The sequence below is a fragment of the Pteropus medius genome, unplaced genomic scaffold, assembly GCF_902729225.1.
Source record: "Pteropus medius unplaced genomic scaffold, Ma_sr-lr_union100, whole genome shotgun sequence".
Lineage (NCBI taxonomy): Eukaryota > Metazoa > Chordata > Mammalia > Chiroptera > Pteropodidae > Pteropus > Pteropus medius.
Window position 1 is genome coordinate 14357752 of NW_024349803.1, and position 23519 is coordinate 14381270.

General features: G+C 40.8%; 1 protein-coding gene and 1 pseudogene across 1 annotated transcript in view; one reads left to right on the plus strand and one right to left on the minus strand.

The window, feature by feature from the left end:
* MOBP (myelin associated oligodendrocyte basic protein) overlaps positions 1-19680 on the plus strand; it is a 35220-nt gene extending 15540 nt beyond the window's left edge. The window contains exons 4-7 of the mRNA XM_039837380.1: positions 2582-2791; positions 11151-11340; positions 18684-18764; positions 18881-19680. Of these exons, the coding sequence (XP_039693314.1) occupies positions 2586-2791; positions 11151-11190 (246 nt within the window). The 5' untranslated portion in view covers positions 2582-2585 and the 3' untranslated portion in view covers positions 11191-11340; positions 18684-18764; positions 18881-19680. The remainder of the gene's footprint in view (positions 1-2581; positions 2792-11150; positions 11341-18683; positions 18765-18880) is intronic.
* On the minus strand, positions 15517-15634 carry LOC120582477 (uncharacterized; annotated as a pseudogene).
* Positions 19681-23519: the final 3839 nt, after the last annotated feature.

Here is a 23519-nt window from a genome sequence, read left to right on the forward strand (position 1 = left end):
ATGATTTGTTTTGAGCCACGAAAGATGTAACCAATCCTTGAATTAAATGTCATCAGAGATAGATGTGATACATAAAGAGTATGTCTGAAGAATTCAGTAGAATTAGGTCATTTGAATGAATTCTTAGTGAAAGAGAAATGGAACGTATTAAGCAAGTTATTTTAGGTACAGTGCTAGACTCTTTACTTATTTCATTTTATTTAATACTATCAAAGGCCCTCTGTGTTAAGTATTGTTATTATTATTTGTAATTACCCTCTGTTACGAACTGGATGTTTGTTTCCTTCCAAAATTCATCTGTCGAAATCTAATCCAATATGATGAAGGTATTAGGAGGTAAGACCTTTGGGAGGTGATCGGGTCATGAGGACAGAGATCTCATGGATGTAATCAGTGCCCCCATAAAAAGAGATCCCAGAGAGCTCCCTCGCTCATTCTACTGGCCTATGAACCAGGAACTGAATCTGCGTGTGCCTCGATCTTGGACTTTCCAGCCTCCAGGATTGTGAAAGACAAATTTCTGTTGTTTATAAACTGCCTAATTTGTGGCATTTTGTTTCTTAATCATTCGTTATCCCCAAATGATTAAGAAACCCCGTTTTAGATGAGGAAACTGAGTCTATTAATTTGGAATTGTATTTGAGCACTTGCAAATGAAAATAATAGTGGTTTAAACAAGGTGGAAGTTGGACTGTGTCTCAGGTAAAAGGTGTTCAGTGTTCAAGAGTCAGGGCTTAGAGCAGCGGCTCTGCAGCCATCACGGATTCAGGCTCCTCCAGGCTTTGCACTCAACTACGAGACTTCACCTGCAAGGTTGAGCCATGATCCGAGGTGGCTGCTGTGCCCAAGAAGAAATTGCTAGACAGCAGTCTGTGCACTTTTTTATCTTCACTAAGTGACTCAAAATTGTTTCTAAAAATGCACATTTTCAAGCACATGTGGAACATGCAAAAATGTTGACTATGTAGCAGTCCACAAAGCAAATCTCAACAAATATCAGAGTCGTGATCATACAGGCCACTTTCTAAATAGAATTACAAGTCCATGTAAAACAATAACTCCGTACACCTTGAAATTTTACAACAGATTTGAAAAAAATAATTGATGACTCAAAGAGGAACTCATCCACATTTAAAATGAAGTGAAAATGAATTATGTTAATATTTGTGATATGCAGCTAAAGTTGTCCTTAATGGAAAAGTCACAATCCCATGCATATGTGAGAAGTGTTTGACTCAAGAATAGAGAAAAAGAACAAGAACATAAACTTAAAGAAAATCGAAGAAAATAAATAATAATGAATGCATATAGAAATTAACGAGTTAGAAAAAAGAACAAAGACAAGCAAAAAAAACAAGAGCTTTTTTTTTGAGAAGAACAATAAAGTAGATAACTTCTGGCAAGATTAATCAAGAAATATGAGAGAAGATATAAATATATAAATTATAAAGAGGGCCGTAACTATACTTTTATACAGATTTTAAAAACTGTAAGAGAATACTATAAATAACATTCTGTATATATTTATAAAACTTTAAAAAATGAATGATTTTCTAAATATAAAAATTTGAACAGTATATGTGGTACAGTCCTCTTTTAATTAAGTATATATTTACATGTAAATATTCTCAGGAAATGTTCAAGTATTTCACAAATGAAATATTAACTATGGGATAAGAATTTAGGAATTTTTATTATTTTCATTCATCCAAGTTTTCTAGTATTCGATAGTGAATGTAGATTTTAAAACTACGAAGGACTGGTGTAGGAGGGACGGACGAAGCACCTGTGGGTCACACACGCTTCAGGGCCCTCTCCAAGTGAACATCCTAGTCTCCCCACTGTGAACCTTCTTGCTCTGACAGGGAGGTCCTGGCTGCCATCCTGCATGACGTCTCTAAACTCCATTCTCTCCCTTTCCTCCTTCTGGGAGCTGTTTCCCCGACTTTCAGTCTTTTTCACCCTAGGACATAGACCTATGCAGCTGTGAAGCCTTATTCCATCCCTGGGCCCATCTCCAGTTCCCCAAAGTCCAGTCTGGGCCCAGTGCCTGGCCTCCTGCTTCTGGGAGAGGAGGGCTGAATGCAGGGGCACAGGTAGAGCTGAATCTCGTGGAAGGGCATAGGATATTGGAGTCACACAGACATGGATTCGGTTCCCCTGTCTGCTTCGAACTGCCTTTATGGACTTGGTCACAGCTTCTCTCACCTTTAGTTTGTTGGTAATAATGCCATGTCATAAAAATGAGGTAAAGTGTATAAAGCAACCATCACATACTAGGCGCTTTAATAATGTTTGCTTTTGTAATATTTTTTCTATCCCAAATGGATCATTAAACACAAGAGGGAAAAGAGTCCATTTCCAGAAAACATTAAAAAGCACAGGAAAATTGATAAACCCTTAATTCTTTTCCATATAGTTGAGGAAGAAATTGGCATTCCAGGCGTCTGTTATTTAGGACAACCCTGAATACTGATGTGGACAATCCGAGCGGGGGGAGTGGGTTCCTTTAGGAGAAAGCTCCCTCGCCTGAAATGCCATTTTCTGTCTCCCCACCTCTCCCTGCATGGATGCTTTCCAGCGACATGAGTCAGAAAACGAGTAAGGAGGGCCCCAGACTCTCCAAGAACCAGAAGTTTTCCGAGCACTTCAGCATACATTGCTGCCCGCCATTCACCTTCCTCAACTCCAAGCGTGAGATTGTGGACCGGAAATACAGCATCTGTAAGAGTGGCTGCTTCTACCAGAAAAAAGAGGAGGACTGGATCTGCTGCGCCTGCCAGAAGACCAGGTAAGTGGTGGGCACCGCCCACTGAGCACCTGGGCCAGGTGTTGGGCCATAGTCTTTCGGCTCCAAGCCCCGCCCCCTCCTACTCTACTCTGTGATGCTGGGGCCTGGCCTCTGCAAGCTGCTCTTCCCCAAGCCCCCGACAGTCGGCTCCCTGTTAGGTTCTGCCATCGGAAGCTACCAGGGAGAGATTAGAAGGTGGGGGTGGGGGAGCAGGGCCTGCCTTCCTGTTTCCAGCTCCTGTCAGCATCCCTTAAGCAGCAGAGGAGAGCCATGGCTCCAGCCTCCAGCTTCTTTTGGCCCTCTCCGCACCAGCCGCCGTGCCACGTCCCCTCAGAGACCCAAGCGCCAGCCAGCTGCACCCCCCGCGGTGGTCAGAGCACCAGCCAAGCCACGGTCCCCTCCGAGGTCTGAGCCACGGTCCCTCCGAGGTCTGGGAGCCTCACGGTCCCTCTGAGGTCTGAACACAGCTACGCCCCCGCCCAGAGGTCCGACCACCAGCCAAGCAGCGCCCCCCTCAGAAGTCCAAGCAGCGGCCGCGCAGCAGCCCCCAAAGAGGGCCAGGCACCAGCCGTGGGGGGTCCCCCACCAAAGCTTCTAGGTTTTGGTAACACCATCTCTTCCCTTTTGTTTCCCCGGCCCTAAGGTTAGTAGCTGCTTCCTGTGTTTACTAACATCTGGGTTATCTCAGTGGGCCTCTCCCCGCCTTACCAAATCTGTGTCAATTCCCCGCATTAAATTCCCTCTGAAACACTTAGTGTGGCTTCTGTTTTCCTCATGGATGCCATTGGTACAATACTTCAGATGGCATTATCCATTGTTTCCTTTGTCTAGTAGGACTGGAAGTGATTAATTTATCAATTCTGAGTATTAACCACAGTAACAGATTGAATAGATGAGGCCCTTAATTCCTATGTCTTAGAGAAAGGAGAAACGGTCACTTGAAAGAATATCTGTGTATGTGTAAAAGGAGTGGTTTAGCTATTTTGTCTGTCTATCCTCCCAGCACACTTTATCTGCCCTTAATCTCATTCATTCATTCACTCATTCAGTCATCCAACAAACCTGATTGCATAACGATAGAGTTCCATACACCATGCCCGGGGAAGGAATATAGCAGTGAACAAATCAGGTTGTTTTAAGATTCACCAGGACCAAAGAGAATAGCTTGCAACAGTGTAGGGTCTAAATGCCCTAATAGTGTCACAATCGGTGTGTACACTGGGATACGAGAGCCTGGAGCAGGGCTCTGCTTCTCAGAGGAGGTTAGGCTGGGATGAGTAGAGCCTAAAGGAGAGGGATCCATGCAGGAAGAGGTGAGTCAGAGAGACACATATTCATCTGCTCCATGTGAGGCAGATTAGCTTTTTTTTTTTAGAGCAGTTCTAGGCTCACAGCAAAATTGAGCAGAAGGTACAGAGATTTCCCATGTACTCCCTGCCCACACGCATGGCAGGGCAACTTTTTAGTACTTTTAATATTTGGAAATGAAACTGTTTTATAAGTTAATATAGTAGATGTCAGTTGTATTTGAGAGTCTCGTATCTGCTCTGATACCCAACACCTGCACAGCACGGTTCTGTGTGTGCACCTCACATGATGTTTACAGATATAGGATGCAGAAGAATCAACTGGGGAGCACATTAAAGATGCCCCCAGAGACTCTAATTCCTTGGCAGACCAGTGAGGTCTGGGGATCTGCATTTTCAACAAGCAATCCTCCCTCCACCAGCATAGTGACACAGGTGGTACACAGACCACACTTTGAGAAACACTGACCTACACATCATCCATAAATCAGTGACCCACATTATCTGTGACGTGTAATAAAGAAATGTGGAAGGTAATATATTTATGTTTCTAAAGGTGAAAGCATTAAAGAGTGCAAGTCAGGTGAAGTTAATTCGTGAAGGAAGTAACAGGCTATCAGTTACTAAAACTGTAGTAGGACATTGTATGCCAGGTACCTAGTCATTGATTTAAGGCCTCCTATATGGAAGTGGTTAGGAAATGTGCAGAGGAAATTAATTATATAAGAGACATGCCATCTATGTTGGTGGCTTCAAGCCATCGTCTACAGTGAGTTGTGTGATGGCTATTTGATGGATGGAGTTCAAGCAGACCACGGAAAAGAGATGGAAGACAATGAAAGCAAACTTCATCTGAGCCACAGATTTGTCTGGACCCAGCCTTGCTGGTTTTTTTTTTTTCACCTAAATTTAAAAGGTATCCTAGTCTTGGCATATTTTGACTCCCTCAGTTAAGTGTTCTCAGTGGCTCTCAGAGGAGGTGCCTCTACAGGCTGTCATTGCCTCCTCGATCATTGTCCCTTCCCTGGAACCCAGGGACCTGATGGGCTCCGTTCTTCATGTCTCACGATGTCACGATGCACCATCTGAGCCCTTCCTAAGACACTCCTTTTTCCTTTTCAGATTCCCAGAAGTCCCAAGGTAAATGCATTGGAGCCATCTCTCTACCATGTTTTCTCTTTCCTCTATTGATACTGGTTGACTCTCCTAAATCAGAGGGGTGAGGGGAAGGTTAATGGGGGGAAAAATCACTCTTAAGCAGAGCTATTAAATTGCACTTGAAGAAAGGGTCAAAAAAGGTTTTTGAAGCAGCCTTGTTTTCTCAAATGGTGCCTTCCCGAGGTCTGACCTGTAGAGGTCAAACGATTTTGACAAAGACCTTTTGAGTCCTTAGTAATTCCCTTGAATGGATCTTCTCAAAATCCAGAGAATACTTAAATCTTAGGATCCAATTTATGAGCCCCTGCTTCCCGAGGGGACACGGTGGCATCCTCGTATTTAATGTGGGGAAACCCCGGCATCCTTCTTCATTTATTCTGCTCTTACTTCTCCACGATTTTAGGATTTCGCAGGTCATCCTTGCCTTTAGGGTTAACGCGAGTTTCCTGGGCTGTGCTGCTTTTGGTTCCTCAGTGCTCCACTTTTGAGAGCTGGGGATCTGCAGTTTTCTGAAGACCACTGTGACTGTGAGCAGCTGATTTGGGGCCAGTCACACATATTTGACTCATTCGTTCACAGCATGTCTTGTACTGAATCGTGGCCTGCACACCAGAGGCCTGGAGGACCAATTTATTTCTGCATCTATTTGCAAGGCAATTTATCAAGTCCATGTGCACGGCACTGTACGAGGCTCTGGGCAGTCCAGGGAAATGATGCATGCCCCAGTCCAGCAGCTCAGATGGAATTTACGGGTGGCCCATCCCATCCCTCCATGATGCTGCTATTCCCTCCAGGAACAACGCCTGAGCTTGGCTGCTTCCACCCTCAGCCCACATCCTCTGGTCTCACCTGCCCGGTCCCTCTTCTCCATTCCCTTGTCTCACTTCAGCAGATGATAAAATCAAAGCTGGGGAAAGATAACTGATTGTTAGAAGGTAGAGGTTCTAAGTGGCTTCAGGTTCTTCACAGTATATAGTCTTTAGGAGGCAGAGAATACTCAGTCTCAAACCAAAGCAAGCCAGTTTTGGTGTTTTATTGACCATCCACTGTCCTGGGCTAGGAATGACTACATTGCTTCTAGGGTTTAGGATAAATACACCAACTGAATGACACTCTACTTTCTCTTGTAACTGTAGAAGAAAATTCATATTTGTATACTGTTTTGGGTTTGATTGGAATGATCAGGACTGCCAAACAATAATGCAATATTAACACTTACATAGTTGACAAGCTAGAGTTTACTTCAGAAGTGTGCTGATCTATAAGCAATTACTACAAGAAGTTGGGGAATGTGCACTGACAGATCTAGGTATCGGGGCGGGATGTGAAGGTTCAGGATGTTAGGTGGAGGTAGCCTGCCTGCTTTTCAGGCACACGGACTCAGACTTGCCCCAGACATTTTCTATGACGACTTATCTCCCTTTTGTCCTTCCTGATGCCAAGAGGTCCACTCTGCATTTTCTCCTTCCAGAAAACCATGGACATTCTTTCTTTGTGCTGATTGGGTAAAGTAGTGCTTTCAGTCCTTTTTCTGAGACCCGCCCGCCCCCACATGTTTATTAAGATATAATTTGCATGCAGCAAAATTCAACATCTTCAGCAAATAGTTCCGTACCCACAACCACCACCTTAATCAAGATATGCAATATTTTCATCACTCTCCCATAATTCCTCTCATACTTCTCTGTTTCAGTCAACCCCCAAACCCTTGAAAACCACTGATGTGTAGCATAATGTATTTGAGATTGAACCACGTTGTTGCATGAATCAGTAGTTCTTTCATTTTTATTGCTGAGTAGTATGGATGTACCTATCACAGTTTTCCAGTCACCAGTTGAAGGATATTTAGGTTGTTTCCAGTTTGGAGTGATTATGCATAAAGCTGCTATAGACATTCATGTGAGCATAAGTTTTCTTTTCTCTTGAGTAAATAACTAGGAGTGGTATTGCTGAGACTTACGACAGGTTTATGTTTAAACGTGTAAGAAAATGCTACATGGTTTTCCAAAGTGGTTGAATCATTTTGTACTCAGACTAGCAACGTGGGATGCTCTGTATTCTTGTCAGCACTTGGTATTGATAGCTTTTACAATTTTATTCATCCTAATAGGTGTGTAATAATATATCACACCTATATAGTTTTAATTTTGCATTTTCCTAATGATTAATGATGTTGAGAATCTTATAATGAACTTGTATGTCACCCATCAAAGACATTTATTGGTGAAATGTGTGCTCAATCTTTTGCCCATTTTAAAAAGTGAGTTATTTCCTGATTATTGTGTTTTGAGAGTTTTAAAACTATATCTGGGTAAAGTCTTTTATCAAATATATGTTTTGCAAATATTGTGGCTTGCTTTCTTATTTTCTTAATAGTGTCTTGTGTTGAACCAAAGTTTCAAATTTTGACAAAGTCCGATTTACCAGTTTTATTTTTATAGGTTATGCTTTTTGTACTGTATACAAGAATTCTTTGCTAAACCCAAGGTTATAAAGATTTTCTCCTTATGTTTTCATCTAGAAATTTAAAAAATTTTAGGTTTTAAATATACATTATTACACATTTTGAGTTATTTTTTTCTAAGTGGTGTGAGGTATGAATCGAGGTTCAGTATCTTTTGCATATGCATTTTCAATTGTTCTAGCACCATTTGTTGAAAAGATTCTCCATTGAATTACTTTTGCAATTTTGTTAAAAATCTGTTGACCATAACATGTGAGTTTATTTCTGGACTTTCTATTCATTTGCCCATTTTAAATTTATATATCTTTGCCCATCTTTAACTTATATATCTTTACTTTTGCCAATACAACGCTTAATTACTGCAGCTTTATAGTGAGTATTAAAATCAATTGGTGTGAATGCTCCAATATTGTTCTTTATTTTTGAAATTATTTTTGGCTATTCTAGTTCCTCTATTTTTCCATATAAATTTTAGTGTTAGTGTGCCAACTTTTACACTACATCCTGGGAGGATTTTGAATGGGATTTTGTTGAGTTTATAGATCAATTTGGGGAGAACTGTAACACTACTGAATCCATTGACATGGTATATCTCTCCATTCATTTAGGTCTTTTCTGTGGTTTTCAGTATATAGATCTTGTACATAATTTGTTTGCATTATAACTAAGTATTCTATACTTTTGGGTGTTACTAAAAATAGTACAGTTTTCAGTTTATAATTGTCCATTGCTAGTATATAATAACAATTGATTTTTGTATATTAATCATGTATGACGTGATCTTGTTAAACATACGTATTCTACATTTTATCATTGGTAGACTATGGGATTTTCTACATTAACAATCATATTGTCTGTGAATAGAGACGATTTTATTTTTACTTTTCAATCTGTATGCTTAGTTTTTGCATATGATTTAAATTGCTAGTGCACTTAGAACATTTGCTTCTCAGAGAAATATTTTAACAAGATTAAGTCCTTGACAAATTGGCTTTCTGGATCACTCGAAAGGGTTAAAGTCCAAAGGCTTGAGCCCAACTAGACAAGGTACTTGGGTTGGGTTGTAGGTTTATATCTGTTCTTTCTTCAAATTCTCATTTCAAGATATGGTTCCTCTTTCCTCGTAGTTCTTTGATTGACATGCTCTATCATTAAACTAGTGAATGGGTATGAATGTGATTTGGATTTAAAGAATCAAAGAGGTTCTAATCACTACTAGAATTATTATAATGGGGAGTGCCCAGGATCACCTGGTACTGATGTCACTTTGATGCTTAAGAGAGATGGGTACATCTATGATTAGATCTATGGATTAGATTTACATGTTGGATTCATTTCCAATCTACATTTAGGTCCAAGCCCTTCTTGGCAGGAACTAGCACCTGGAGGAGCAGTCATTTGATGTTTGCCCGTATGTGTGCATGCGGCAGTTCCTTTCCCAGCCTTACGTGGGCTTGAGCAGTTTGTTTCTTCTGCTCTGCTCTGTGGGCAGTCTTTATCATTTTCACCCTTCAAAGCTGTGCTACAAGATGATTAGGACTTTTTATACAGGGCCTACTTTTTGCATCACAGTAACTTGTTATATTCCTATTTTGAGCTGGTCAGTGAGTATGTTGTAGGCAGAGAAGCTGTCTCCTGTGTCTGCAGAATCATCATTATTGTCAGTGGTTAGGAGCTTTGGCATAGCTCTTTGACTTAGGGCCTTCATACTTCTTGCTGAGCAGATGGCACCACCTCCCTGGGCTCGACTGGTGCCTCCACTGCTACATTTTAGACACCATGGGGTCCATCTCCCTTGCTGAAATGTGCTCGAGTCAGAAGCAAGGACTCCATCTTACACTCATATCCCCAGGGCCTGACTCAGGGCTCGGCCGATGTTATTGATTGAGACCTATAAATACACCTAGTCTGGCACAGTGGGAAGGGCAAGGAGTCTGTATCAGGCTTGAGTGAGCAGTGGGTCCAAGTTACTTATTCTCTCTCAAAACCACATTTTTTTTTCCGTCTATAAAATAAGGATATTATCTACATCATTATTGATCGTTATAAGGTGCTTAGTTTATTATCTTACAGTACTAGGTAAGTGGATGTTATTAGAACTGTTACTTCATGGATACATTGTGTCATTCAGTCCTCACTACTAGCAGATCCTCCCCGACTCAGTTGCTTCCACTTGCTAAAATGGAAATCCAGGGCTGTTGCTGTACAATTTACCCATCCCCACTGCCATCAACGGGGCTGCCATTGCCAGTGAAGTGCCAATTAGATAATTAGATGCTCATATTATCTAAGGTGCTACAATAGCTGATTGCAGTGGTACCTGAACAGGGTGATGCCCAGGATCTGTGGGCTTCTATGCTACCATCAGCTTCCAGATATTTTTATATTCAGCAAGATCTATGTGGAGTTCTAATATGAAAGACTGTCCCATGTCAGCAAGTCATAGAGACAATTCAAAAAATGTAAATATTTCCTCCTAATTTTCAAGGGATGTATTCTAAACTTCCAAGCTACAATTTACTCTGCAAATTTCAATAAATTATTTCATTCATTTTTTCTAGTATCTTCAATCCTGCCTGGAGGACACCAGCACTGTTAGCTTGATATATAATTTTGGGTTTTGGAAAATGCTATTGTTAATACCTGAATTTTATTTCTAATTTTTAAAGTCTCCCAATTATAGGAAAAGTTAAGTGTTTAATGTAAAATTATGACACATTCTTAATGCATGAATCTTTGTGTTCTTCTTTTTTCTTGTGTGTTTTTAAATTAAGAACTTCGATGATGTTCTGAAACTACCTGACATAGCCTCATTTTGAAGGTGGTCACATAAAGTTCTGTTGTATAAAATAAATCACAGTTAATGTAATATAATCTCTCAGTTGGAGAATAAGCTTGTAAGCAATGCTTGTCTGGGGCCACATATTCATAATCTCTTTCCTGGGTGTTATTTCCTTCCTGAACACAGTCTGTTCTCCATTGAAATAGAAACATGTCAATATGGTCATAATTTCATAATGCGAGTGCATATACCCTCTATGTATATGTGTGTACATTCATGTCTTTACATTTACAGGCAATAAAATTATTTTTTTTCTAGGAGCGAGGTGGTACATTAATTTCCTTTGTGTTTTTCTGTGTTCTGAAACTATCTGTAATTAAGTAGAAAATCAATAATTATTGTACATAAAAATAGAAGGACTTTAAAAGGATATCTTTCCTAAGCTGAGGCCAGGAAAAAATATTATATTATTTTGGCCAGATTTTACCAGCATTGAGAAATTAAAAAGAGGAATTTTAAGGCTGGATTTCTCAGAAGAATAATAACCTCAAAACTAGTCTACAAATTTACAATTATATTAATCGATCATGGAGCGAGAGTATATCACTTACCAGTGTTATGCTTTTTTTGTTTCTCTTTGTAAATCAGATTGAAAAGGAAGACCAAGACGACTCCAAAGAAGAAGTGACCAAAGAGGATTTTCAAGTGAATGGATGGCCTCAGCTCCTGGACTCAAGACTTCCTGACCCACGTGCCCTTGGGCAAGTTATCCGGCTTCGAAAATGGCGCCTGCTGATACGGCAACTGCCCATGCTCAAGCCGGGCAGCCTGCCTGGAGGTGAGAGGGGCACCTCCGTGTTATGCTCCAGTCAGGGGGTCCCAGCAGCGCTCCTTGGGTGCCAAAACTCAGTGCCTGGCTCTTTTGGTCTCACCTGCAGTTCTTGCCCCCTGCCCCAGGATGTGCACAGACCACCAGGGTCTTGGGATCGAAATGGCTCAAGTGCCAGCCCATGTGCTGTCCTCCAACCTCTATTCTTTCCTGCCCCTGGCATCCTGTTGTCAATCCTTGATTCTGTTTAGATCCTTGACCTTCTTCTTTGTCATGAGTCCTCTATCTGGGATCCATTTTCCCTCTGTGCCATTTGGTTTCTGTCTGGCCTCCCAAATCAGTTCTTGTGCTAGCCCACAGTCAGAGGCACAGTTGGTTCTAGGGAAGATCCAAATTCTTTTTTGAGTAAGATATTTGTCTAGCGTATAATCCAGAGATGCAAAGAAATCCTCTGGGAGGGCCTGAATTGTCTAACTCCACAGCTGAGATGCAGACAATGTGCCCTGTCAGAAGCTGAGAGAAAAGGCCTGAGGAAGCAGCTCCCTCCCACTCACTCCCCAGGGCCTATTTCCAACCTCACACAGGGATTCGTGAATGTGGCCTCCTGGTCCCAGCCTGGGTGAGAGCAAACAATCTAAGGCACAGCTTTCGAGCTTGTCCAACCTATCTAGATGGTCTTCACTCCAGAATTCATTGCTTTGTAAATTCTGTAGCTTTGGGCAGGTAATTGACCTCACTCATGATGCCCTACTCCCATGTCTGTCCTGGGGATGGGCCCTCCATCAGACAGGTGATACTGCCCTCCCACCTCTCCACTTCCCTACAGGGGCAGATGGCCCCAGGGCACTTTCATAAAACCAGAAAGGATGCTCAGAGAGTTTCTGTTTCCAGGCCACAGTACCCAAATTCCTGGGGAGGGCTGAATCCTGGTCTTGCTATTTCTGTCTGACACGGTAGTGGGATCAGGAAAAATAGAACAGGAGCTTGGCCTTGGGGAGAGGAGAATTAAGCGGGGAGAAGGGGGAGTTAGGGGAGATTAAGCAGTCCAAGACTTCCCTCCCTGTGCAGGAGGCTATTCAAGGGTATTTCAGGGTCCGAACCTGGAGCAGGGTTGGGGGTTGACTTCTCATCTCTCCTCTGTGTTTTACTCCCAGTGTCTGTAGCCCCAGGCTCTTGGGAAAGACTTTGATCTTGAGTATAGGCTCTTAGTCAGGGCCACAGGGACTAATTCCTCACTCCACCCTGGTTCCACCACACCCCTTAGACACTTACACAAACTGCAGATAGTTTGCTCACAGCTCATCATGCAGTGTGTGTGTGTGTGTGTGTGTGTGGTTGCATGTGTATGTGTTGGAGAACTTGGCTTTGGGAGAGTATCTTTGGGCTCTCATTTTTTCTCCCAGATCCCCTCCAATTCCATGTAGGTTTCATTCCCCCTGAGGACCTTGACCACTGAAGTTGATCACAAGAGAAGATTGCACTTTATTACTCTCCCTTCCTGGGCCTGCCTTTGGCTTAGGGTTCCATGGTATGCCCAGCAGTGGCCTTATAGGACCCCCTCTTGAGCCACTTTCCCTACTCGGCTTGGAGTTGGGGGATGAAAGGAGAGGGGTTGGAGCAGATCCATCTCTCTTCAGGCTCCAATGGGGTCCATTCCAGAAGCCATCTCAGCTTGTTTTAAGCCCAAGCTTAGCTGATTTGTTTATTGGCTCCTAAAGTTGGAATATAAGGGTGAAGAATGCAGGCAATAGACACTTCTCCTACTTTTTCCCACCACCTCCAACAGTTTCCTACTTAGGAGGCCCATGGAGGAAATGTGGAGCCAGGGCCAGACCATAAGGGTACAAGGCTCATTGTTCTTCCAGGCTTGGTTCACTCAGCTTGTGACTCAGACATCCTTTCCCTACCCAGCAAGATCAAACGTTCTTGTTTTCTTTCTGTTTTCTCGTTTTGTACATGTCAATAAGAAGTTGTCATATCTACTCAGTGTCCGTGCCCATCTTGGGGTTCTGTTGTTGTTCATTCTTCCTATGATGCTCTGGCCTAAGATTTCTGCACTGGTGACTTCAGCTCAAATATCATCTCAGAGCCACTTCCTTTAGAAACTCAGAGTGGTTTCCATAGTTACTCTCTAGCCAATCACTCTAGTTTGTTTTCATAGTACTTATCTCTCTCTGGAATTACCCTGCTCATTTTTTTCACTTGTTTATTGCTTAGCTCCCTTTCCCCCTTTAATGTAAATTCCAGGATTGACAACACCTGTTTACTGTTACATCCTCAGTTCCCAGCACTAGTAAGAACTCAATAAATACTTGTTGACTGAATGGATGTTTGTTTGTTGTTTTTTTAATAGGAATAATTTTTCAAAAGTTTAGATACTTTTGAGGAGTCAAAGGTATCTATTGTATTTAGTAGTGAGGAACTGTCGGTGACCTTGTAGGGCACCCTCTGTATGGCGCAAGTGGGAAGTAAGGAACAAGAATTCGTGAAAGTAGATGCAGCCCCTCAGCTAAGCTTGATCATGAAGTGAAGCAGAGGGTAGAACAAGACCTGGTGTTTTTCCATGAACTGAGGAAACACATGAACTTGGTGAACGGTGCAGGGAAGAAGGCAGCAGAGTGGGTACATGAAGAAGGAGGAGGAGAGAACCAATGGAGTCAAGAACTGAGGATGTGGGAAGGGGAATCCATTGGCGTAGAGGAGAGGATCAGGCATGGATCAGAGGTCCCTTTTCATTGAAAAGAAAGGGAAGGAGGAAAGGAGAGTGTAGACTCTGGTGGGTTTACAGTGTCGGTAGCAGGAGTCTGAGTCAATGCCTCTCTGTGGCTTTGATTTTTCTCTCGAAGTAGATGAAGCAGCCTGTTCACAATGGAGGGTGCTGGTGCTGGTGCTGGTGCTGGGGTCAGAGATATGAAGATGGTAGAGAGAGTTATAAAGAAGCCACTTCCCTTTAGGTCTTTTAAATCTTCTTTAAAAATCTTCTCCGGATGAATTCAATTAATTAGTTAATTAATATTTTATAATTCAAAGCGATATTTTGCCACTAAGTCATTGCCTACAATCTCATATTTAGATGTAAATCCCAGATCTAAACTTGAGACCTATATGGTCTCAGATGGAAGATGAAAAAGTTGGGGAAAGAAAGGCAGAGTCTGATCTTCCCAAAGAAAAACGAACCACAAGGAAGTTTTCACTATGGGAAGCTGCAAAATTTCCACCAGCTTACAGTGAGGTGGGGCTGTGCCGTGAGACAGTAATTTGTTGAATGCCATCTGGGCTGCTGCTCCAACATCAGAGAAATGTGGAAACTCATGCCTAGAAGAGTCCTAGGAAGGCTTCTGGCCCGACTCCACAGCACATGTCTCAGCTCTATTATTAACACCATTAATGGGTATTTATTATCTCTGCTTAAATAAAATGAAGTGTTCTTAATGGACAAAGATGATTCTGTTGACCCAATGGTAGAGTGTACAGTTGTAGTCTGGAGAGGTTTTGCATGCTCACTCTTCTTACTTGTACCATAGGTACACACTTGCAGGGATGGTGGTTAAGAATAGTGATAAAAATAGCTTCTTTTTGCTGAGCATCAACTTGCATCCCTTCTATACCACTGAGGGGTTTGTGTTTGTAAATGGGAGAGGTTGGTCATGGCCCCCACGGCCACTGAAACCATGACCTTGACTTTATTGCCATCATGCTGCAACCTAGAAATTTCTAATCTGAGCTTGGTGGAGCCCAAAGATAGCTGGAGATGCCACTCTATGAGATGAGAGGAAGCTGAAGTCAGCAGGGCTCCCGGCCACATGTCCATGTCATCCAAGGCTGTTTTTAGGGTCTATGTAGACTTCTAATTTTATGTAGACAAACGGTTCCTGGGGTAAAAGAGTTTGACAATATCCGCTTTCATGACTGAAAGTAAATATTGATGGAATACTTCTGTTAGTGATTGTTTAAATGATTTGTTGAATTGAAGAGTGTACTATCTTGCATTACAACATAGGTTTGGGTTTAGTTGACTGGTATTTCAGAGACAACTTATTTCCTTTTATGCAATAATTTATCTATCACCAAGCTGAGTGTTTTGACTTTCCATCAACTGGCTGGGTTTATTCAAAGTGCAGATAAGCAAAAAGCATAGCTAAGCAAATAGTCTTGATAATTATCTATATATGTATAAATTTTAATGCCTTACAGCACCTGGTACTCCTAGGTGGTCTCCCATCCAAGTACTAACCAGGCCAACCCTGCTTAGCTTCCGAGATCAGACGGGATCGGGCACGTTCAGGGTGGCATGGCTATACCTATATTTTTAATTTTAAACAAATCAATGTAAAACTATTACATTTAACATGGTGCTAAATTTATTTCAGTTGCATATACATTAACTATACAAACTACATTAATAATGCATAAAATAGGTTGGGGGGGGGTGGAGAAAATAGGAGACCACAGCTAAATTGGTGGCCTTACTTCATAGCAAATCAAGTATCTATGAGATTTGAATCATTTGGCTCAAAAAGATCTCTTAACAATAAAACTAAGTTCTAAAAAAGTGTTAAATCTAATTACCAAAGTGACATTTGCATTGGATTTTGAAGCACATGAACTGCCCCTAGGACTCCATTTATAAGCTGTGGCTGGAAGCCTGTGATACCCAGGGGTGGTATCTGGAGAGGCTGGTGGGCTTCTTTCTAGAACACAAAGGCTGTATGTATTTTTAGAGATAAAGGTAGATAACCTCAAGTAATTAAGGTCTGCAAAGCAGATATTCTCTTATGGCAAAAGTGTCTAAGTTTTTAAAGGTTTCTTTAGCCAGGAGATGTAAGCTAACCAGGAAGAAAGAGTGGGAAAGAGTGTCTGGATTCATGTTTGAGAAGGTGGTTGATGGCAGTGGAAGCCTTTTCTGTGGTAGGTTAATGACAGACATTCCTGATAAAGGTAGGAAGTTATTTGCATCTGGGTCCCTGTCTGAGAAGGCAGCTGATGGTGGTGGAAGTCCTTTCTGTGGTGAATTAATGACATGTATTTCTGATCAAGATAGGAAGTTATTTGCAATAGTATTAGTCAAACCAGCCCTTATTGCAGAAAGTAAGGGCTTTGGGGGCCATTCTTTATTAATGAAGCCACACTAGGGTCAATATTAGAGACAAATACTTCATCAGATATTGAAAATACTACCTTGGTGCAGGTGGTGATCCATGAATAGCTGCATGTTGACCTCCAGGCAAATCTGTTTGATTAATGATGAAATGGAGACATCCTTATTGTGTCCCACCATCAGAGAAGGTTGGGTGTCCTGTCCTCAGAGGGTGTGGGACCCGATAGACATTCTGGCAACTGTTCATCAATTAAATCATGTTTGCAGGCAGATCAGAGGGTAAAGTTTCTCTTGACACCTCATATGTCCCTCTACCTAGGTGCAAGCCCACTCACAACTAATTCACTTTTAGGCATGCCTCTTCTGTATCAAGAAAAAGATGATGGTACAATGGGGAGTAGACTGCCCCAGGACCTACCAGTAGCATCCCATGCTAGCCAGCCTGGCTTCCAGGACCTCTTATTGATGGGAATTATTTGGTAGATCTTCCTAGATTTTGTTTTATTTCTGAGATCTCTGAATTAAACCAATCTTTGGGTTTCCTACCTACAACTTCTGTCTCAGGAAGGTAGCATCTCTCTTCTCTATAGGAAGAAATCTTGATGTGCCAAGTCTTGTACGCATGATGATCCATTAGATTTTTCATAATCTGTTTTTGCTATAATTCACCCTTCATTTCTTAAATTCCCTGTGAACATTCCCTCCTGCAGCCGACAGCTTCTGTTCTTTCTCTTCTGGCTTGTAAGCTGAGTCAGACCTTTTAACAGTTTTAGTTTTCTGCTGACGTAGATCATTAAGGATCTGTATGGCCAGCTGCAAGATTTTGCACTTATTTTCAACCAGAGTTTTAGCTGTAAGCAGTAAAAAAAAAAAACAACCATTTTCAAACTTTTTTCTTCCAGCTGATGTCTTGCTGACACCTCATTATTTAACTTGGTATGTAAGTGATGTCTGTTTTCTTCAACTCTTGGGAATGTGGATTTTGGTGCCACCTGACTTCCCTGACTTTTCATCTTACTATGGTCATCTGTCAACTAACTCTTTCTTTTCAAAACAATCCTGTCCATTTCCTTCCCTAAGATTTTTCTCCTCAGATGCAAAGATCAAGATCAAGTGGTTTCAGCTGCATAACATCATTCAGCATGTAAACTCCATTATTTTTCTAAGCCAAAGCTTCTGAGACTTGAGATCTTTTCTAATTTGTCACTGATCTTAGTAGGTAGGGCTGGGAGGGCAGAAAGGCCTGGGGGCAGAAGGAGACTATATAGCCTTCTCTCCACTTCAGGCTTCTATGTGTCTTCCAACTGCCACCCTTCCTTCAGCTTCTGTCTTCCTTCACTCATCTGTTTTCATACAAGTTAAATTCACAAAAGATCTTGGTTTTTAGATTTCTGGCAGAGTTATTATCAATCTTTCTACATTTTTATTGCCCTGGGCTCCATACCATCTTCAGTGCCTTTGCCAGATCTTATTCTCAGGTGCTGAGATTCTGCCCAAACCAGCAGCACTTTGACTCATGGAGGTCCTCACTGTCAGGTGACCAGAATGTTTCCTGATAGGGGAGCTGATCCACAGCCAGGTGTATTCTGATTCCAGGTCTCTCAAATCCCGATTTCCTTTACTTCCCCAAATGGCCTGGTGCCAAGATGCCATCATGCTTTGTAGATGTGTTCACCTGTGTTAGGATGGTTACATTATTGCTGAATCTACATCCTTAATTTGCTTTCACCTACAGTCTTAATTTGCTATTACTTGTACTATCTCAAATCTCCAACAGTACCTATACAAATACTTGAGCCCAGCTTCTCATGTGCTACCTTTTCTTCTGGTGTAAGTTTCCCTTTGGTGAGCTATTGGGGTCCTACTAAAAAATATCTAGAGTTTAAAGGAATGGCTGGGATTATTTAGCACCAAAGCTTTTCTTTCTTCCTTGAAAAGCTTCTTTTATGGACTCTCAGATGCAAGGGGCCAAAACAAAGAAGCTGTATATTCAAAGCATTGAGACAGCAGAGCTGAGAGTATCTAGAACTTTTTCGGTTTCTCTTTGTTTATTCGCCTGCTTTTGCCAATCATGTGACCAGAGGGCATAAGGTTCTAGGACTTGCCTAACTTCAGACACCACTTTGCCCCTTTGGTAAAGGAACAGTATCTATTTCTGAAGAAGGTAGAAGAAGCCAATCAAGAATGCATAAATATAACCACTGGGAGAATAACATAGAATTCTAGTATGACAGGTTTTTTTTCTCCCCAATAGCATTTTGAAGATATCATCCTATTGTCTTCAGACCTCTATAATTGCCGATGAGAAATCTGTCATTCTACTTGTCCTTCCATTGTAAGTAAATTACATTTTACCTTTGGTTGTTTTTGAGATTTTTTTTCTTTGTCTTTGGTGTTCTAAAGTTTTACTATGTCACTAAGAATGGGCTTATTTTTATTTATTTTGCTCAGGACTCAAGTTTCTTCGATTTGAAGACATAAATCTTTCTTCGGGGATGTACAAAAAAAGATATTATATAACCATCACAATGGCAAAAACAAAAAGTTATCAAGTGTTGGCAAGGATATGTGGAAAATTCTCATAAGCTACTGAAAAGAATTTATAAACTACTACAACACTTTTAGGGTGAAATCTGGGGATACTAGCAAAGCAGGATATTATATAACCTACGATCAAGTACCCATCCTAGAGAAAACTTGGATTCATAGAAAAAGGAGATACATATAAGTCTGTTCAATGAAGCATGGTTTGTCATTGGAAAAAAAGACATAGAAAGAAATGAGTAAAAATGTCCACCAATAAAAGAATAAATGAATGAATCAATAATAGTATATTCATAAATAAAATCCTAAACAGCAGAAAAAACAAGTGAATCAGATATACCTACACCAGTTAGATAAATTTGGAGAACAAAATGAAGAATATAAAAAGCAAATAATAATATGATGCTCTATGCATCAATTTGAACAACCTACCACACTATAATTGCCAAATGAGCAGAAACCACAAGATCTCACACTCCCTATAATGCAATATAATAATAATAATAAAAAAAGGACAACAAAATAAAAGGCTATACAATAAATAACTGTCCTTTTGGAAATCAAAAAGATTGGAAATAATTCCTGATTTGAAGAAATAACAGAATTTAAAAGCAATATAGAAATGGTCAACAATATTTGCCAGATACAAATGTTTCTGGAGATATAAGTGGGAGACTAATAATAATCCTGGGGCCTTTCCAGTGTTATAAGTCTTAAAAAACAAAAACACTTGCTCTGAGTCAGTTTTGGATCTGAATTCTGCAGGTTTCTGACATAAGGAAAAAAGGGAAGAATTAGAATACGTTCTCTCTCCCAAACTTCCTTTAGTAATAGTAAGGAAAAGAACAGTAGAAGGTAATAGAATGTTGCAGAATGTGGAGGGATGTAAGATGGGCAGTATTAGGTGAAGGAAAACTCAGAGTAAAGGAGAGAGAGGGCATCTGGAGCAGTCCTCTGCTGGCAGCCAGGGTGGCCAAGCACAGGCAGATGCCTGAAGCTCTAACAAGGCATGGCTTTGTGCCCTTGAGTGAGCACAACCAGACTCAGACAAGTTTAAGGGGCAGGTAAAAATACAGGGGTAATGCCAGAGGAAGTCCTGTTCAAGGTGTGGGGCTGGGGTGAGAGGGAATGCAGAGAGTAAGGAGGAAGAGTGGTAGACTCAGATGAGATATACCTCTGAATACCAACCCCTCGGAAAGAAGAATCAGGCCAAATACTGTCCCAAGGCAGCTATAGGGTGAGGCCTGAGTGTCTTGGCTTCCTCACTTGGGAAGGCCATAACTTTTTATTTAGTGGCAATAAAAAGGCAGGGGAATTCAATTACACAGAGCCTTCAGGAAGAAATGTTTCTCCTGCCTAAATTCAGGTGCTAAATAAACAACAAGATGATAACCTCTACTATGAACAGCTTCCAACGATGAGTTATCTGAGGCCATTACATCTCTGGGAATAACACCAGGGGTGCCATGACAGACTACTAGAATGAACAAATTAGTGGGCTAGCTCCACTCAGACCCAATAAGGAAACAATATTTCTTCAGCCCACTTTTAGATTTGGCAAAGCCAGACCCCGCACTCAAGAGTTTGCTAGGCTCTATCCTCCGTATCATCCAGAAGATATGCAGTTACTACAGAGTGCGAGATTGGGGAGGAAAGAACAAAGTGCATTTTAATTCATGTAAAAATTGGATGTTAGCACAGAAATGTTAACTAGAAATTACTGAGTCATCTATGTTTGTCTGTTGTGGAAATAAAACCCTCTGTAGATGGATCGAAAATATCTGGAAATTACTTGAAGCTGGTGATAACTAAATGTAATGTGTCTTGGATAACTAAAATGTACCATAATCTAATTGTCTTTTAAGGGTTGGTTCTGGGGATTGTTACGCAGTGAATATTGCAGAAATTATATAAAGCCCCAAAAGCTATTTTGTGTAAATTTCTTGAGTGGGAAGTTTCAACCATGATATTTGTCATATTATTCTGATAAATCTGGATGTTAGTTAATTTTATGTTCTGACATTTTGACTGGTTTTGACAAAACTGAGTTTTGAGTTCAGAGTTATTCTCTAAATGTTTAACAACTAGCTGTCTGGGTGAAAAGGTCTGATTTACAGTGTTTGCCAATTTCCACGGTGTAAATACTACCACTATGGCTGACTGCAAGCTGTGAATGCCATGTCAGTGGATGCAGAATTGGGAAGAGATGTGCACAGCTGACTCTTCTGACGTGGCACAGGCCACTATGCCCGTGGGCCTCTGTAAAACTACAGTTTTTTAACCAAAAATTCTGTTCCATAAATATACAAAGGCACCAGTGAAAGAAAAGATATGAAGGGAAAATAAAATCAATTCAAATTGGGGAGTTCAAATGGAGAAAATTGATAGATTTTTTTTTTTGAAATTTTGAGAAGTGTTTTTTTTTAATTTGTCTATAATCTACATTTTATTTTATTTTTATTAAGCAAACAAATTATCTATCACCCTGAGTGTTCTGAACTCTTAGTTTCTTTAGTGTCCCTCCTAGAAGGAGTCTAGGGCTTCTTTTTTTTCCCGCCAGATAGTAAGGTGATGCTGAGCAAAGAATCAATAGTACTTGCACACCGTGAAGCCAGTTTCAGAAAAAAAGCAATGGAGCCTTCTGAATTTTGGAGAGAGCTGTGGTTTGACATGGTAATATAAAGCTTTTTAAAATTAACATTAATGAAAACAAGAAAAATAAGTTGTTCAAAACTGAAGAAACGGATTAATAAGCTCTCAGAGTAAGTCAAGAGGAATTTGTCAATATAGCATGAACTGGAAATATCAATAAGAAACTATGGACAGTTTTTAAAGGAGGCTTTATCTGTTCTGTCCCTACTATGATTTGTACTATTGGATATTTTTCCTGCCTTCCTGCCAAATTCCAGCCCAACATGCTTATTTGTAGAACTAGTGCCTGTGGCTTCTAAAACTATTCTCCAGTGAAAGAATCAAATACTCTTGGAGAATAGTTGATTCCATATTTCTGGAGAGGGGCAAAAAATAAGGATTAGTTTGTGAATTCTAGATACTGAAAGAAGGCAAGGTTGCATTAGGGTATCAGAGGGTCGAAAATCCATAATGATGCAAAAGAGAAGATAAAATAGAATCGCCTGAAAAACACGCCTGGTTTCCGAAATTGTTTCCTGAAAAAGCTGTATCTTGATTAACACAAGTTATATGAGACCTACACTTAAGTTTTTATAACCAACGGTTTGAAAATTGCAGGATGCTGTTATTTTCCATAAGGAGATGAATCTGAACACAATCAGAAGGAGCATCGCAGGACACTACTGATATTCCGAAGACCTCTGTGAAGTGTGGTTTATTTGATAGAAAAGGACGCAAGCGGATTGGAGAGAATCAGGAATTTTGGTGATGCTGGGAATGACCTTTAAGAGTTGTTTCTCTTATCTTCCCAGTGGTAAATTATAGTATTTCCTAAGTACTGCCCCAGCAGTTGCACAGTGAACAGAGACAACCTCTGAAAGCCACACTGAGTTTTATCAACCAGCTAGCGCATGTGCACCCTTGCAAGTTATGCCATGTTGCTTATGGCCATTTATCCAACAATGCTTCCAGTTGCCCATTCAAGAGCTCTTGCTACATTATTTTTATTGCCAGGTGGTTGTGCACCTCAGGTGGCAAATCCAGAACCAGCTCCTCAACCTGCCTCACTCACTACAGTGGGAGAAAATTCTATAGATGTCATAAAATAGTAAATGGACACCGATGAACAGGAAATTTTGAGTGGGCAATATCAAATAGAAAAAAAGCATGTTGGTGAAGAAATATCAAAACTAGTTAAAAAGTAAAATGAGAAAGATAGAATAAAGGGAAACTGTGCCATAAAAAACAAACAAACAAATTTTAACTGAGCTTCTCTTTCTAAGGAGATTTTAAAATAAAGGAAGTATAGGAAATAAGTGAAAGAACAGAAAATCAAATGATAATGAGTAAGTTTGGGAAAAACATGTCAATATAATGCCAGTCGATGGCTATAAGAACTAAACGTATGATAAAACAAGTGAAAAGGTAATTTTAACACTGATTGGCGCCTATTAATAATATCTGGTTCTTTGCAAAATCTGTATCTTAGACATGTACTATGGTTTACACAAAACTGGAAGAAAACCAACTAACACTAGGTTTGTCATCAATAAAGAACAGTAAGGGGTCAAACCTATGCAAGTAGGAGTTCAAACCACTTTCCCCAAAGGAGGAGGTGATGGAGGCCCGCTTGGGCCAGAAGCATTGTGGGAATGTCCAGTGGATGGCATGATGGAGGTACTGGGTGTGAACTGTATGGGATGAAGGGAGGAACATAGATTGAGGGGTTTTGGCTTTGCACAAATACAGAAATCCAAGAATGGGCATTTTTAAGCCTCTGAGCATTGGCTGCGGTCATTGTAAATCATTCAGACTGGCAGGCTTGCCCTGCTAATTCTCCTACTCATTTTATGATAACTCACCCTGGGCGCTTCTGAGTCTAGAGAGGCCACCGCTCTAAACAAACTGTGCTTCT